The sequence below is a fragment of the Hemicordylus capensis genome, chromosome 1 (genome assembly GCF_027244095.1).
Source record: "Hemicordylus capensis ecotype Gifberg chromosome 1, rHemCap1.1.pri, whole genome shotgun sequence".
Lineage (NCBI taxonomy): Eukaryota > Metazoa > Chordata > Lepidosauria > Squamata > Cordylidae > Hemicordylus > Hemicordylus capensis.
In genome coordinates, this window is record NC_069657.1 from 216872613 (window position 1) to 216890906 (window position 18294).

At 41.1% G+C, this 18294-nt stretch overlaps 1 protein-coding gene across 14 annotated transcripts in view; it reads right to left on the reverse strand.

Annotated features, from left to right (window-relative positions):
* Window positions 1-18294, reverse strand: part of ANKRD44 (ankyrin repeat domain 44) — a 205493-nt gene that overhangs the window by 39862 nt on the left and 147337 nt on the right. For 12 of the 14 annotated variants that reach the window (XM_053277457.1, XM_053277467.1, XM_053277448.1 and 9 more), the window contains exons 15-18: window positions 14304-14387; window positions 13033-13144; window positions 4795-4866; window positions 1269-1470 (exon numbers count right to left, since the gene is read on the reverse strand). In XM_053277457.1, coding sequence (XP_053133432.1) covers window positions 1269-1470; window positions 4795-4866; window positions 13033-13144; window positions 14304-14387 — 470 coding nt within the window. The remainder of the gene's footprint in view (window positions 1-1268; window positions 1471-4794; window positions 4867-13032; window positions 13145-14303; window positions 14388-18294) is intronic. The other 2 variants (XM_053277421.1, XM_053277395.1) reach the window with 1 other exon arrangement.

Consider the following 18294-nt stretch of genomic DNA (forward strand, 5'->3'; position numbering starts at 1 on the left):
TCTCTCTCTCTCTCTCTCTCTCTCTCTCTCTCTCTCTCTCTCTCTCACACACACACACACACACACACTGTGAGGCTACTACTATTAGTGGACAGTGGACAAATTTTGTTCAGCCAATAGATGTTGGACTATGCTGTGGTAGTGCAACTTGTCAATGCAAAGAATTGCTCTTGTTCTGTTTGGCACTATACAGCTAACTGGAAACATTAGAGAAACAGCAGCATATTATTCCATGCTAAACCAGAGCATAGGAAAAATAAAGATGTCTATACTTTATAATCAATTAAAGATCAATTAGAAAAAATAGTGAGAGACTATTCTTTCACTTGTTTGCGTAAACAATGGCTTCAAAAAGGCCCAGTTGTCAGTTCAGTAAGCCATGGGAATTGTTAGTAGTCTAGAAAGCAAAGGAATGGATAATATATACTATAGATTTCTGATGAAGATTTCTGGCGTTGGGAATGAAGAGTGGAGTAAAGTAAATCAATTTTACTTCTTTATTAGCAGAAGATATCTTAACATTTCAGCCTTTGGTTATAAGAAAGGGTTTCTCTGCATTTTGAGTACAACTCTTTGCCATTTTAAAATTTTATTGATTTTTACAATATCTTAACAATCAAGTTACACTTAATTAAGTAAATATTGACTTCCCGCTTACCAGTCTGCACTGTTCTTGTTAACTATACATATAAGCCATTGCTATAATATTACAAAACATATATACTCCGCCTTACAATTCGATTTTACCCTACCCCAACCTGCTGTGATATCTTAGTGTGCTTAATATCACAGCATTTTGAGTACAACTCATGCTTGCCTGTTAGTGGGGGATGAATGCAGAACACTATTAGAGAAGAAACTGATAACTGAGGTTGGAGGGGGAAACTAAGAAACAGTTTCTTTGTGTCAGCTCATTAATGGAGTAGCTCTGAGAGCTGATGAGCCCATCAGTAATCAATCACTAGTTTCTCACGATCACTAGTTTCTCTATCACAATCACTAGTTTCTCACAACAGTTAGGCATTATCAAGGTATGGCCATAGTCCAAAGAGGAAGCAGGAGCACATGGTGAGAAGCATGTGCTCAGTTGGAGTTTCACTTGTTATTTCCACTGCATCTGTTCCCCACTGCTGAAGAAATAATACTCTTCAGTTTAAAAAGTGACTTGCCTCTTCAACTATCAGAACCCTGGCCTGTACGTGTGGTCCTCTTCTCTGCATGCAATTCTGTTGCAACCAAATATGAAAATAACAAAGCCATTCACGTACCTGAGGCATGAAGTGGGGTTCGTTGCGTGACATTATCTTTTACTATGACAGAAGCACCTTGGTTGAGGAGAGCTTCAACACATTCAGTATGTCCTTTGTATGAAGCCAGGTCCAGGGCAGTCCGTCCTTTTTCATCTTTAATATCCAGATCTACCAGAGACTGGAGAAGCACTTCCAAGGCTTGATGATGACCATTATAAGCCTGTAGATGAAAAATGGATACTTAAAGAAGGGCCATGGACTTAGCAACCATTTTGTGTTGAAGTGTAAAAAAATTTCCCCTATTATAATTACAACTGAAAACAGTGAAGAGAGTTTGTCATTCTGAGAACCTTTTTGTTTCATAATTTTATAGTCTGAAGCAGCCAGTTAAATTCCATTTTTTAATTCACCACATCAAAAAAGTCAATAATTTTGTCTGTTGCAATTGTAATAAAGCTATTCTTAATATTAAGAACCACCATAAAACAATGTGATAAAATCACCTTGTAGTGACTTTATCCCAGTAAAATGTTGAGTGAAAACTGGACCTTAATGATTTCAGAAAGCAAGTTAAGCCACATACACACACCCTACAATGGAAGCAAAGAATTTGGTCCAATACACAGAAAAATGTCGTAACCTGTCCTGTTCTAGAGCTCTCCATTCACTGTTCAAAGTGTGACATGAACAACTTCTGATACTTTCAGAGGAGCGGTTTCCTTAAATGCAGAGCTAGTGATGAATTTGATGTACATGCGAGTTTGGCTAAACACAATTTTACACTAAAATTTTTGACATTCAACTGAGGATCACAAAAATTATAGTGTAAAATTGTTTTACTCAGAACCGGATGATGATTCAAGGGCTGTTTTAGACTCTATTTTGTAGACTCATATGTCACTTATATCAAATAAAAGTCCGTCTGGGTATTATTTGCAAACACTTGTACTCATTCCATGTGGTTTGCTCAGGAGCCACCATTTTGGATTTGTCAGTTCAGCTGACAAAATCTGACATTTTGACACTGAAGGACCTAAAATATGTATTGCTCCCTTAAATTCATACTAATTTACTATTTTTGTAATAGTGAAACATTATACTATTCCAAAAAATCACAAGGATTAAGAGGCCTAATTATTCCTTTGATGTGCAACTTCCCATTACTGTTAATGAGACTGAAATATGCACAAAGATATGTGTTACACATTTATGTTGAGTTTTGTGTCTTGTGTATGAAGCAAGTTTTGGCCAAAGACAACTAGTTCCATGTTCATAGGGCATGTTCACATACACTGGATTTACATTCCTTTACCTCAAGTGACTGACATAAGGAAATGAAGTTGAGGATCAGGAGTTTTATCTAAACTCTGAAGCTATTCACACACACAGGCAAAACTGGGCTAAGGAAGCCAAGCCAGGTTTTGCCTGCACGTGTGTACCACTGGGATTGGGCCTGATCCCGGCGGCATCTCAGTGGCAAACTTGCCTCTGTAGCCTAACCCCATTTTTGTGATTGTCTGTCAGCCCTGGCTGCTTTCAGTCGGGGCTAGCAGACTGTGGGGCTCCTGGCCAGCTTCAGGGAGGGGAGGGGAGGGGAGGGGAGGGAGGATCCCCATAATGTATCATGCACTCATATGGTGCGTTATGGGAGCTCTGGAGGGTGGGGCGGAGTAGGGCAACTCATCTTGGCGCTCGACCCTCTGAGCTACTGGCAGCAGTCAGTAATTGTCTGGGCAGGTGATCCAACCACCAAGGACGGAGCCCTTGGTCATCTGTGGAAGGTAAGCTTTTTAAGGCTTCCTCCCCGCTAGCCCAGTCTTCCATTTGCACTGTTTTGTGATCATGTGGAGGTGGCAGCGAGGGGCTAATTTTTATAATTTTCCCTTCCCTCTCCAGCCCCCCATGCCACACATCATCCTATTTTTGGTTAATGTGAGGGACAGGAGAGCAAAGTGGGAGAAATGGGTAAAAATCATGCTCCCTCTTGCTCAAGTGCAAGGCAGGGTTAGATACAATATTAGAACATCCATGAGAAAAGAATAAAAATTCATATCATAATATAGAGAGATAAGAGTGATAGAAATTTATATCATGTTAAACAGATTCCAACTTTATCCCAGCAGTTTATTGGGGAGGTAGGCAGGTTCTGTTTATAAGTTGTGATGTAGGACCTTTGTCAATGCTTTTCGTAAAGCTAGGTGAAGTTTTGCCCATTACTTGTAGGCAGAAAGCCCATTCCTGCACTGCATTCTTCTCTAACCACACATTCATAGTCCAGCATCCAAATCTATACATGCCTCCCTATGACGACTAGGCAGCCCCTGTTCCTCTACTGTGCTGTGGCCTTGCAGCACAGCACCCAGCAGCAGAATCTATGCAAATGTCCCTGCACAAAGAAAAAGTGGTGTGGATGAACAAAGAAGTTGACTATCATGGTTGCAGGAGCCACAGGAAAAGCACAAAAAAGGAAATTGCATTCGTGTGTGGGGGGGGCATTTTGCACCAAACTACTTGTGAGTGATTTGATTTTTTTTATTTGGTTGCTTTCTGCCAAGAAACAAGCACCCAGAGCTGAGCTCTTAATCCTGCCCCGCTCCTGCCCCGCAAGACTGCAGCCATTACCAGTTGCTCCTATAGATTTTAAAACAGAGATTCCTTGGATAGAAGCACTTTTTAAAAAATGTAACAGAAATGTGAACAATGTAGAGCTTCCCCAGAGAAGTCTTAATTAGACAACTGCCTAAAATGTTTAAGAATAGGAGTCTTTAAATATAATGAAAGATGGGACACTGAACTCACCAAAAGTTCCACGGAAACAAGTTGATTCAGATATTAGCACAGATAAAAGTCTCTTACTTGATTCCCAACAAAAAACCTCATGTAGTGTCTGAATACACACACACACACGCACACACACCCCTCAAGTGCTAAAATCCATGTCCTGAGCTTGACCCTGAGGCACACATTGCTGACTATGACTGAAATCTCCATTACTAATAATGTAGACATTAGTGGAGCAGCAGAGCCACAAATGACTCTTTAATCTAGAGGTCAGGGGCGTAGCTATAATTGAGCGAAAGGGTTCAAAGAACACGGGCCCCCAGCTCCTGGGGGCCCTCCAGCTCCATCCCTCCCTATTTTCTTCATTATCTCCCTCACTCTGGGGGGACGCCAGAGAGAGGGATGAACACGGGCCCCCCCTTCCCTAGCTACACCCCTGCTAGAGGTCTAGCTAATAATCTAGTATCTGAATCAACCGGATGCTTCAGTCCATACAAATCTGACATTCTCAAATTCCACTTAATTTGAAAAGAAGTTTATGTTTTAGGGAGAGCCAGTATAGTGTGGAGGACAGAGTACTGGATTTGGGTGGTCTGAGTTCAAACTCCATTCAGCCAATGAAGCCCTTTAGATGGGCTTGGACAAGTCACTAACCTACTACAAAGGGATACAAATGTGATAGATTTACATCAAAGTTAACAGGAAAAAACCGAAGTTACAGGATTATTTGAGTTAGATTGCAATACTAAAAGCAAATACTTACAGCTAAGTGCAAAGGACTCTTTGTGGCTGTTGAATCTGATTCCTCAAAAAAGTTGCTTGTTTTTTCCAGAAGCTGGAACAAACAAAATAAGTGATATGACGTTATACTTCTGGTGGTAGGATAATATATATGATTGTGGGTGAGCAATAATCTTTTAATGTATATCTATACTATCGGTCACTATGTTTGTAGTGGTATTGTTCTAGCTTATTCTTTTACCATGTGTTTGGCTTGGGTTGTTTGTTAGTTTTCTAATTTGACATGTACTTTCTACAAAGAGTTATCCCAAGATAATTGGGCAGCACTCCTTATACAGCTGGAGATTATGTTCTTTCAGGGATCCCAATCATGTGAAGAGATCGCTCCCTCATGTAAAGTTGTACATGTGCAGATTGTTTTCACATCTTTAAACAAAACCGGGTAACAGAGCCTTCTCCCACAATCCCATTCCCCTATGCACATATTCATTCTACACAAGGGGAATGTCTAGAAAGGACTATAGCAATCTTCACTTGGAGGTAGAGGAGACTGTCTGTCAACACTCTTTGGTGCATTTCTGTTGAAATCTCTGGCAAGACTGCCTTTAGCAGCAGCCAACATAGTGATTAGATTTTTGCCAGCATGTAGCATGAATATAACATTTGACTGCTTGTTCTCAATTACATGAGCTATGAGAATATCACTCTCTAGTGTGCAGAAAAACTCTAAAAATTAAAATGTTAATCCCATTCCCTTGTCATCTTAGTGCATTCTTTCCCAAAGGGGCCTCCTAAAATGAAAAGCTCATTTTCTGATTAATTTTATCTCCATTATTGAACATCACCCAACCATACAAATATCAACATAGGAAGCGCCATATACTGAGTCAGAACATTGGTCCGTCTAGCTCACTATTATCTACACAGACTGGCAGCGGCTTCTTCAAGGTGGCAGGCAGGAATCTCTCTCAATCCTATCTTGGAGATGCCAGGGAGGGAACTTCGAACCTAGATGTTCTTCCCAGAGTGGCTCCATCCCCTAAGGCAGGGGTGGGGAAACTTGGCCCTCCAGCTGTTGTTGAACTACAACTCCCATCATCCCCAGCCACATTGTGGCTGGGGATGGTGGGAGTTGTAGTACAAAAAGAGCTGGAGGGCAAGGTTCCCCACCCCTGCCCTAAGGGAATATCTTCCAGTTCCATGTTCTAACATGGAACACTCTAAGAGTATTTTCTGAGCAAAGCAGCTAATGAATAAATTTCAGAGTAAAGCACAAAAGTTTTGAAAGTTATCAGGGAAGCAAGATTGTTGTGGGGGTGGGGAGGGGAATGCTGGATTGAGAGTATTTTCAAAAGCCCCATCATTGGTTTAATGTTAAAGCAGATTAGAATGCTGAAACAAAGGTTAATGAGCTTACTACCCAGAATGCTAAATTCCTTAGCTGTAACATGAAGCATAAACACAAATTTGATGTTAAAACCGATAGTTCTCTAGGTTTTCAGATGTACAGCTGGAAAACATGGGACAACAAATGTACAAAAATGAAGCTCAAAGAGATACAAGTAATGGTTTTCTAGTACCTCTTGCCAAGCATAATTCTTTATACTAATTGAGAATAAATTACCATGAGGATCTTGTATAATTATATATTGCACCACAAAAAGACACACTAGAGAAATCCTTCTGTCTGCATAACTACATAAATACCCCCAGGCTTCAGTTTTTGCCAGCTCTCAGATGGGCTCAACATGTTCACAATATATTACCGTTATTGCCACGCTAGGTAAACAGGTGAAGGAATGTAGTAGTTTGAGGAAATGCAGTTAGGATTCAAACTTCTTCTTGGGAAGGTATCCGATTCCCAAGTACACTGACACCTCAATTAGGCATTTACATTTATATAAATACTTCAATACTTGTCAGATTAGCTGTCCCACAGATTAAAACTTTCTGTTTTGGCAGTCTGCATTTTTAATGGGATGGGCATGTGTCAATTAGAAACGAAATATGCAACGCAGTTCACACCATAAGCTCCAGATGTTAACATCCTTTTGTCACTCCTAGCTGCCTTGGATCATTAGCCAATGAGCTGGAAGCAAATGGTTCTCTCAACTGGGCCAACTCCCTTACGCCTTGACTTCAGACATATCTTGTGCTCCTTCCTTCTTCATTTCCCAACTCTTAAACTTTATCTTCTTTCCCCTTCTTCCAACATGCCCTTCTTCCTGTTCTTTGTTCCATTTCTTCTTGTTGGCATTTGATAACTACTACTACTACTACTAATCATCATCATCATCATCATCATCTTCTTTAGTTATCCTAGACCTTTGAAAAGGGCCTGATAATTAAAGTACCAAATCCAGTCAATAACATCTGGTAGACTGTGTGTAAATAGCATAATAATAATTATTATTATATACTGTTTTTCAAGAAAAGTTCTCGAAGAGGTTTATATAAAAACTGCTTCACAGTTTAGCAGGCTGTGGAGGAGATCTGATCTTGTAGTAGCAAGCATTAATTGTCCCCTTGGCTAAGCAGGGTCCAGCCTAGTTGCATTTGAATGGAACACTACATATGTGAGCACTATAAGAGATTCCCTTTCGGGGATGGGACTGCTCTGGGAAAAGCACCTGCATGTTTCCATGGCATCACCAAGACAGGGCTGAAAGAGACTCCTGGCTGCAACCTTGGAGAAGCCAGTGTGGGTAGACAATACTGAGCTAAATGGACCAATGGTCCGACTCGGTATATGGCAGCTTCCTATATAGTACAGTACCATTAAAGATGCGAGGCCGATCTAATCTATTTAGTTTGTTACTTGCATATTTCATCTAATTCCAAAGGCTATTATAGACATCAGGGGAGATGTTTTATAGCTGCTGCCACTACTAACTTCATCCACTTTTCCTCTTCTCTCTCCTGGTCATGACTACTAGTAAGTAGTATGCTTGCCAGGAAATTTAGGACCAACAAACTAGTACTTTTTCACACAATGCCTAATCAACTTGTGGGATTCTCTGCCACAAGATGTGATGATAGCCAACAACCTGGATGGCTTTAAGAGGGGTTTGGATAACTTCATGGAGGAGAGGTACATCAACAGCTACTAGTCGGAGGGCTATAGGCCACCTCCAGCCTCAAAGGCAGGATGCCTCTGAGTACCAGTTTTATTGATTGATTGATTGATTGATTGTTGCATTTATATACCGCCTTTTGTTAAAAGACAACCCCAAGGTGGTTTACAAAAGTTAAAACATACAATAAAAAGACAATAAAAATATTAAGCTAAAAAATATGAAAACAAACCAAATTTAAAATCTATAAAATACAAGCATAAAAACAATACAACAGGTAAAAACACACAGAAGCAGCAGTAAAAACGATTATGTAAAAGCCTGGATAAAAAGCCAAGTTTTAACAAGCTTTCTAAAAGCCGTGATGGAGTCCAAGGAGCGAATGGCCACTGGGAGAGCATTCCAAAGTCTGGGGGCAGCAACAGAGAAGGCCCTGTCCTGAGTGCACGACAGCCGGGCCTCTCTCATTGTCGGCACCCGGAGCAGGGCCCCCTCAGATGTCCTCGTCAAGCGGGCAGCAACCCTTGGGAGCAGGCGGTCCCTCAAATGCCCCGGGCCCAAACCATTAACAGTTGCAGGGGAGTAACAGCAGGAGGGAGGGCATGCCCTCAACTCCTGTCTCCAGGCTTCCAGAGGCATCTGGTGGGCCACTGTGTGAAACAGGATGCTGGACTAGATGGGCCTTGGGCCTGATCCAGCAGGGCTGTTCTTAAGACAAAAAGTGTGATGCAGTTTTACTTGGCTGCAAGTCTCCTCATCCTTGCTCCACTTCATTGATTGCTGCTTGCCGGAGCAGAAAAACATGCAGCACAGTGATGTCATATCATGCATTTTGTAGTGTTAGACATTTCCAGGAGGAGCGCAGAAGAGGAGTTGCAGAGTTATGTGTCCTTCTCCCATAATACCTGGTTCTTGCTTAAAACTCAGGACAGGAAATAAGATTTTTCTGAATTTTTTGTTCTGACAACTGTGGAGACAGAGGAGTCAGGAAAGAAGGTTTCTCTCCCAAAAGCTTTCTACTGAGTCTGTTGCTAAGCTCGTATTTGAGGCCAAGTCTCCCATGAGCAGCTCCACCACTATCCACTGGGCCACTTTAGCTGATTTCAAATTATACAGTCAAGTTAGCAGGTGTTAAATATTAAGGCTGCATTCCTTACAATACTTCTTATGAGACATAGCCCATTTTACCCAGTGGGACTTACTTTGGAATAAGAATGTTTGGACTTGGGTAGCCAGCCTTCTGTTGCTTTTTTAAAGTTCAGTTCACATGCCAAATGACAGTAATAGTGCACAATTGCATTACAAAACTTAAAAGTATATATATATATATCATCTACTGAAATCCTATTATGGTATTAATAGATAGAATGCTATATTTCACATCAGTGCTTGTTTCCTGAGTAATATATATTTGAATATACATATAAACACACAATGCTGAAGAAATGCCATTGCTGCAGAAAACAAATTATTTATAAGCTTTATATGTTCAACAATATCATAGCATTAACTTGCAAGCACACCACAATCATGCTCATGATCTGAAAAATAATGAACAGTAACACTTAAATTTGCATTCCGGTTTTTGAGCATGTGAAGTCAATATTTCAAATTTTGTCTCCCCAAAAATGAATACAATGGGAAGATAACATACTGGGTAGCAATACAAGGCAGACCTTTCAAGTAAAAGCACTTAATGTTTTTAAGAGCTGCAGATATATAAATTAATGATTTTAAGTCTCTCAGCACATTTACTGCTACAGTTTAACTTAATGGGTTGTATCCTGATTTGTACAAGGAAGCTTGCACGGAAGGTGGGGGGACTTCCCTGCCTATCCTCCCCACAGCAGCCCACTGTGCATCAGTGGGATGGGTAACAGAGGAGGGGTACATTGCTGCATATCTGATGGAAGCACTTCTGTGAGTGGAGCTCCACACATGGGAGGTGCCTCCACTTGATTTCAGGAGATTCCCCTCTCCCTCTACAATCCCCTCCACCACTCGGACTCCTGTTCTTGAGGAGAAGCTCAAGAGAAGCTGGGGGGCAGGGGTTAGGGGACGGCTCTGGAAAGAGGGGAGGGAAGATCCTTTGCACCTAGTTCCTTCCTCTTACACATGTCAGGATCCAACCCACAATTTGTGTACTTGCTAATTCTAACAGTATAATTACAGGTTTTTACAGAACCACTGTCAAAGCATTCATATCACATCACTATGCCACATTCGTGAATACACACTGTACTCTGGTTTATTCTGAAACATTTCCCAGCCAATTAAGAATATCTATGCAGACTTCAGGTATGGGAGTGCCCAGTCAAACTCCTTAGGGGCAGAGAGACTTCTCTATTTTCACTTATGAAAATGTACCATTGTGTGTTTTCAAACAATATATAATCATTTTGCACAACACTTTAAATAATCTACTTTAAATCTTCAACCCAGCAATAGAAGCAATTTGGAAACTAGATTAACACATTTGGTACATTTTCCAAAGGCTTCCTATGGGAAATGTGTGTGACTGAATGAATGGCAGGAACTGAAGGACAGACAGGAAGAATTAATGAGATATTTGGTTACAGTACAAGTTTGTGGTGGTGAACAGTGGGGGTGGGGGAGATGCAAGGAGGTTCTTCACATATGAGTGCTTTGATTCCTGATCACAAGAGAGGTACTTAAAGTATGGGCATCCTTGGCACCTGACAGCTAAAAGCCCAATCTGCTAGCTTTAGGAACCATGCATGTTCAAAACCTTTCTCCACAAGCATATTACTAGAAACAGAATTACATATTCAGTATACAAAAGTGAGTTGCTCAGGCTTCAGTCACCAACTTCCACACTTAATAGACCATCAGGGAGCAGAAGCCTATGTACTGCTGACTTAGATCAGCTGTGGCTGATTCAAGTTGTTCCTGATCTCTGTGTCTTCAAGCAGATATTGATCCAGTTCAATTATGGTTTATCATTATGAACCTGCACAAGGTTTGGGCTCTTTCACTCCCTCCTCCTCTCTTATACACCTTTGCGTGAGAGAGAAAGATCAAAAGCTTCCTCTTTTGCTTTTGAAGTAACCATGGTTCCATAATGGCGTCACCATGTCTGAGACTAATCTCTCTAATGGGATTGCCCAGCACTTACACCAATCTGAATTCTGTATGTATTACATGACAATTGTGCTGCATCTTTAAAAATGAGACTAAGGGTGCTGAAGTAGTAAGAAAAGCTATCAAAAAGAACAGGAAGGTGGAATCAAATTACTGTAAGAAATGTTGGAGGAAGACAAAAGGAATTTTAAAAGCCCAGTAGCTGCCTTGAGTGACTTATGAGCAACTGCCAGATAACCTTTTGGGTAGTTTGTTGAGGTTACTCCACTGCCATTAATTAATTAATTAATTAATTAATTAAACTCCCACTATGATAGATTTATAGATAACAAGCTATTAGTTGATGCTTTCTGTTTTTCAGAACTTAGGTTCTGCATTTCACAGTGATCTGCTGAGCACAGTTCCCACAGCATAAGAACCACAAAGACTGTATTTTTCTGTAAAAGATGCATATTTAAATTCGATTCCTCCAATTACACCATCACACTGTCAAAAAGCAAGTACTGATTGCAATTCGGCAACACTTGTTTTCTCTAAGAGTAAAAAAGGGGGGGGGAATGGGGAGAGGGGTGTTTAAAAAGGGGAGGAAATGTATTACCTCCAATGACCAATTAAGAAGCACGGAAGAAAGACATTTATCTATCTACTCTCAACCAACACAAAGCAGTTTTACCAGTTGAGGGTATTTCACACATCATCTGATGACAATCTACACTTTATACTCATCCCCCTATAATAGAACATTTCTTTGGACTGACAGCTAACAAAAAACCAATACAGTTCAGCGATGTTAATCATACCATAGTGCTGAAATATTATCAAATGACATCAGTTACTATTTCTGATTAATGTAGTCTTGAAAGAATTAGCAGAGACAGGAATGAACTCACTGGGGCAAGAGGCTATTTTTAGTATAGTAAAAGCAGACAGGAATGACCGACACTCATTTATTCATAAATACATGGGTCTATCACTCAAACGTTTTATGAATGGTTGACTACAAATAGAGATGGATGGGATTCAAGCATCTGCGTCTTTCCTTTTTGTTTTCTAACATGTTATTTAAAACTGTGCAACTGCCTCACTGACTTCCCAGACTATGCGGTGTTGGGTAGACATAGTCTTCTCGACAAAGTTGTTTTAAAATAAAGTATAATGATGACAAAGAGTAGCTATAAATTGTGAAATTGTGCCAAAGGTTACAGCCATAACTATTTAAAATATCATTCTTTTCCAGCTGAGCAGCAACAAAACTTGAGAGAGATTGCAGGGTAGCAGCATGCTTCTGGAACAGCAACTGTGGCCTGGAATGTTTTTTTAATCAACAAAGCTTTTTATTCAGCTAATCTCAGAGGTAGCACAGTGCTCACCATGTTTATTGTCCGGGGGGGGGGGCGCTTCAAAATATACACCAAATCAGTGTTTGAAGGCAGGCTCTGGGTCTGCGCACCATAACAGCCATCTCATATAGCACCTATTCCAGCATGCTATTGGCCGCCTGCACTGACCTGGAAACAGGTGCTCTACATCAAGCTCAGGACAACATAGTTGTCATAGTCTAACTATTATTCTGAAGAAAGCGACTCTCCCTCCCCATAAGCTCCTTCAGGCCCCACAAAGTTTGGTCCATCCTTGAAGGCTCATGGAGCAGAATGGATTAAAAAACTCTCTAGGAGAAACAGCAGCCAATGTTGGCAAGTGGTCTGTCAGTGGCACTTTAACAACTATAGAAGCAAATTCTAACTATGACTATGACCCCAGGCATGCCCCTGTTCATCCCTTCACCCGTTCACATCCCACTGGTCTCAAACATTTCCAGTTTTTAAAAAAACTCTAACATTTTGATGCTGGTTTCCCAGCAATCTATCTCCCAGCTTCCAGTTTTTTATTCCTGTGGATGCCTATGGAATACACAGCTGCTCTGTCAATTCTGATGCAGTATGACACTGAAACTGCTTGTACATCTTCTCCCCCCACAATATATATGTAACATTGCAAAGGTCTGCAGAGTTAAAAACAGTACAAATTATGTCCAGAAGGTGCTTGTGCATGCATCATCTCAGCAGGGATGAGAGCCGACTCACCAGTTCTAAACACTGCCTGTGCCCATAAGCAGCAGCATAGTGTACTGTATTGTAGCCATCTTTGTCCTGGATGGAGGGGTTGGCCTCATTTTGAAGAAGAAACTCTAGACACCTGTGGATTATATATTAGTGTCAATGCAAAGTTATGCCATCTGATTGCATATGATGATCAATGCCAAGAGGGGAAAATTACTAGAATATAAAGCCCCTATAATGCTAACTTTTATCAAACACTGCATACTTAATGGAAGCTTGCACCTGCTACACATTGGCCTTTTCCACCACATGATTCCGATTTTGTACAGATATAACTGATGATCTGGAAGTAATGTGCTATTAGATTATTTTCAGATGAACTCAGCCACTGCTCCTTGTAGGAATCTACTTTTGTGGGAGAGTCAACAGCATAGTTTTTAGTTTGCTGTGTTGAGTTAAGTGGCCAACATGGTCTTAAATATAAAGCAGAGTGGTCACTGTTCCAATTTCCTGAAAAGAAGTGTATTCTTCTGTTGCAGGTTCAGATGTGAAATAAATGATTTTCCAACTCTTCAGCTAAAGAGGGCTATTGTACCTCCAAATAATGCCAGAAAAGTAGATGCTCTTCTCTCATCACAGTGCTGTTGTGATCGAAGAAGCCACACCTTTCAAATTTCTCCTTGCTCCTTCAATTAAAGGGAGGACAAATATCCCTGACACTAGATCCCTGACACTCCCTTACAATCAGCCAGAATCCCAAATAGTATCACTACTAACTTGTTAATTTCTCTATGCCAGTGGCTTCCCCCTTGTTACAAGTTTACTTGGGGAAAGTTATTCAGGAAAGAGATGCTTTCTTTTATTTGTCACTATCTCTCATACACATCCTACCTCCCCATTGACCGACATGAAATAACAACTACAACAACAACAAATCATGGCATATGAAACATTTGATGTGAATACAATATTTGTAAAGGACAAACATTCCTTGTAGCATATTATGAAAATGTATTCCACTTTAAAATGCAACAGTACATCACTCTGAAGATTTACTGAAATGCTACAGCAGCAGCCACCATAGAAATAGAAATGTTAACAAGGACACACAGACGCACACATGGACGCACACACCAATAGACCAGAATACTAAGGTTAGCACTTCATAGTCTCAGCTATTGTATGCAGCAGCACAGTGAGTGAGCAAAACTAAGGAACGCAAATAACTGCAACCCACAGAAGCAGAAGCATTATACAGAAGTGGAGTCCAACTGCTCTATTGACACCAAACTTACAATGCAGCTTCTTTTTCCTTCATTTCATTGGCTCTTTCAAGTTCTTCAGCATTTTCATGGGAGTTACCCAAAATATTCTTTCTTCTTAACATAAGGAACAGAAAAACGCAACTCATTTTGAAATCTGTCACTTCAGAGGTTCTTTAGTATAAACTGTCACCCAGGTCTAATACACAGGATTCTGAGCATCACCAGGTAACATTTCTAAATACATTTTCTGACCAACACAGAAAATACCAAAGATATATAATGTGTCCTGGGATCTCGTAAATCAACAAGAAACAATGAGATCCCCACACCATACTATGCACAAACCATACAATAAAGAGCATGCAACAATTTGGTCCAGTATAATTTTATGATCAAAGATATTCTCAGCCTAAGATAAAACCTCCGTTTTGATGTTAGTCTTTGTCAAGTGAGAACCATCTTTGAAAAGTGAAAACACTGGTCCAAATGCTCCAAAATCCAATAAATGTGTGCAGCCACCTCTGTTACTTCTAGAAAATTCACTAAGAGAACCAAGTTATTGTGGTATTCTAATAAGGTACAAAGTATACCACAATAATTTGGTTCTCAACCCCTTTGAAAATACATTTCAATACAATACAAACTTTGAAAATACTTAGAGGGAGAGAGAAGGGAAAGTAGCTATTAGCCTCCTCTTCATGCTTCTTGCAAGGCTTGCAAGGAGAAGCACGCCTTGCAAAGTTTGCAAGGGTCAGATTGGTCCCAAAATGCAGCTCTGATGGTGATGCCAGGGGGCATCTTGCCACTCTGCTGGTGCCTCAACAATTTGCTGCCTGGGGTGACTGCCTCATCTTGCCTCACAAAAGGGCCTTGGCTGTGTGGAGGACCATCTGTGGCAGGGCTGCAAGAGTGAACCAGTTTTGAGAGCAGCTTTGCATGCTATATTTTGTCCTCTAATTGGTTGATTTGATTAATTAAGTGCCATCAAGTTAGCGTCGACTCTTAGCAACCACATAGATAGATCCTCCAATACAATGTGCAAAAAGTCCACATACCGCATCAGTTATAAAGAGTGCATGAATGTGTAAATTGCCACTTTGCTCTATAAAAATACACCAATATGGACTGGATCAGATTCCCACGTCCATGTATTTTGATTTATATATTTCCGTTATCTTCATGACTGATGTGATATGCATTTGTTGAAAATGCAATTATTAGTAGTAGTATTATCATCTTCATCAGGTGTCTATATCCAAGTACAAAATACAGTTTCTTAACACATGCATGATCTATCTGCCGTTGACACTTATATGCTTAGTACTTCCTCAAATAGCATGACTGTTCATGCTGTCTAAGGTTCTAGACATCCATTCTGCTCAAGGTGACTACCACAAAACTATCCTGTCCATGCCATAAAATATAAGGACAAAGGAAAGGAAATACAGGCTCAACTTTTATTAAAACACACTCATATTTACATTTCAGAATAGGAGAGAAGCACCCACCCAGATCTGTGAGCAATCCTTACTCTACGCCTCCTGCCCCCACCCCCAGCCAGAAAGCTGGGGAATACAATGGAAGCAGGTGGCATAAAGTATTGGCAAACACAGCTCTATAACTGCTACCTTTACCAACTGCTGGGTTTGTTGGTTGAACTGTTTTTAATGCAAGACTATTCTGCACTCACAAAGTCAGCAAAAGTCACTTAAGGAGCCCTTCCCACAATTTATTTAGTATTTAAGTTATTCAAATATTACTTAAATTATGACACCAATTTCAGGAAGGGTAGGGACATCAAGTCTGATTGAACCAAGGATAGCAGTGTTTGAAAACCCAAATCTGGACTTGGAGCTGCAACTTCATCCTTCCCAGTCCCCTGAGCCCCAATTCCATGTGCCAATGTATCATGACTACAGATCCAGGGGATGAAACAGGATGGGAAGATCCTACAAATCCTACCCTGCATGACATAATACTGCTGAACCCCTTATACAGTACCAGGATAACTGGGGCAACCAGAACCAGTACTCCCACCTTAACTAGAGGACAGAGCTCTGTTTTCATTCTCTGACTCCAAGGAGCCCATCAAGGACCTGCTAGCCCAATCTGAGTTTTCCTGGCACCATCAGAGCCAGCACTTCTAAAACTGGGTATGAAGACAACTTTCCCCAGAGAAGGTATGGGATCAATCCACCCTGCTTGGGTTGTACCTCCAAGAACCCTCTGAACTACATCCCTCTTAAGATAGTTGGGTAGCACATAAGTTTCTGCTTGGAGCTGTCCAAGGTCCTGACCCCCTTTCCCCTTTGTCCAAGGTCTGCGTCCCTCCCGGATCCCTGCCTCAACAGAGACCGTGGCTCAGTCTGGAACAGGACACAATATTATTTTGTCACGGGCAAAAGAGAGACTGAACCACAAAGGGGCTGTGGTGCCAAGCACAAGTGGCTGACCACAACAAGCCACCAAGGCCCTCAGGCCATCTTGGCAGCATACCAACTCACTTTATTGGTTTGTCCATCTCTCATATCCCTCAGTGCAGGTTGGGGTTTGTCTTAGGAGCACAGCATTAAACTGTGGTACAAAAATGATCATAAGAATTATTTGTAAGACACACAAAGATTGTGTGTTTTCCTAAAAGATTATTTGCAACATCCTGCTGATTAAACCTTTAACATTGGTTTGATGTGCTAGGGCTGTGGGCTTATTATTGATAAGCCTGTTCGTTAACATACTGCATCATTCACTCATCATGTCTACTATACAAGCTCACTATTATATCTCTTCTCTGCTTATGTAATCTTATCTGAGTCGCCCTTTTTGTGCCAAATTAACCATGCTGTCATCAGATGGGCCAGCTAAACAGCTTTACCATACTCTCCCATTAATGTTTCAGTATTATTTCAATGCAAACTGCTTTAGTAACAGTGTTATCAATTTAAATTCCTTTCAGAGTGGTTTGTCCATTTCTAATTTCAGTTTGTCTCCCAAACAGAAGCTGTTTCGTGCATTAGAAAATTTTGACATGACCAATCACAACTTCACAGGGTGTGTACACACAGTGATGCATACATATATAGGGCTACTATACATTATAGATCAATGTGCAGACAGTTTAATTCCTCTGTAGAAGAGAATTCTGGGTAGAAAGTTTGCAAAATGTGAGATAATTTCAAGACCCTGACCAACAGCAACGTGAACCATTCCACATGTGCAGATTTTTGAAATAGAATTGCAAACATTACAGATATTTCGGGTACTGAAACACTTCACAGATACTAGGACTGCATAGTTAACTTGCCATTGATATCCTAATTGAGATTAGGGATGAACCAGGCGGGAGTGGCTCAAAGGGATGGGGGGTAGGACTTTAAGGGTGGGGGGTGCACTTACCCATCCCCCTGCTTTCCCCCTGCTAGCATGGGAGTTTTGTAAAATCCCTCCGGGTGGAAGCATACCTCCCTGCCACTCCTTCTTCCTCTTTGGATGGAAGTGGCCAGAAGTACTGGGAACATGCACATGTCAGATGGGCTTGCACGCCCATGCAGAGAGGTACACTGCCGCCCCAAGAGATTTTACAAAACTCCAGCGCTGACGAGGGTGAAGCACCCTCTCCCACCCGTAAAGTCCTACCCCCGCCCCCCGCCCAATGTTCGAACCGGCCAGTATTCAAACCTGTTCGAAGGCCAGTAAAAGGGCCTCTGAACAGGTTTGTGCACATTCCGAACTGAGATATGGCCATAAATGAAGCTATTAGTGGTAGAAAGTGCCATCTTTATTAGAGTCTGGCCCTCTCTTCCCCCACTTTATCAGAATTCTACAATAAAATATTTTTGCCACCCTCAGACCAGAAGCGACTCCTAGAAATGTGAGTTGGCCATCCCGGCCCTAAATCAACCACTTTAGGTGAAAACAAGAAATTCCAAAGGAGGCAGGGGTGTATATATGTGCATGCACATTTGTTGTAGCAGACCAGACACTGTGACCCACTAGCGACAAGTCTGTTCTAGTGGGGGTTTTC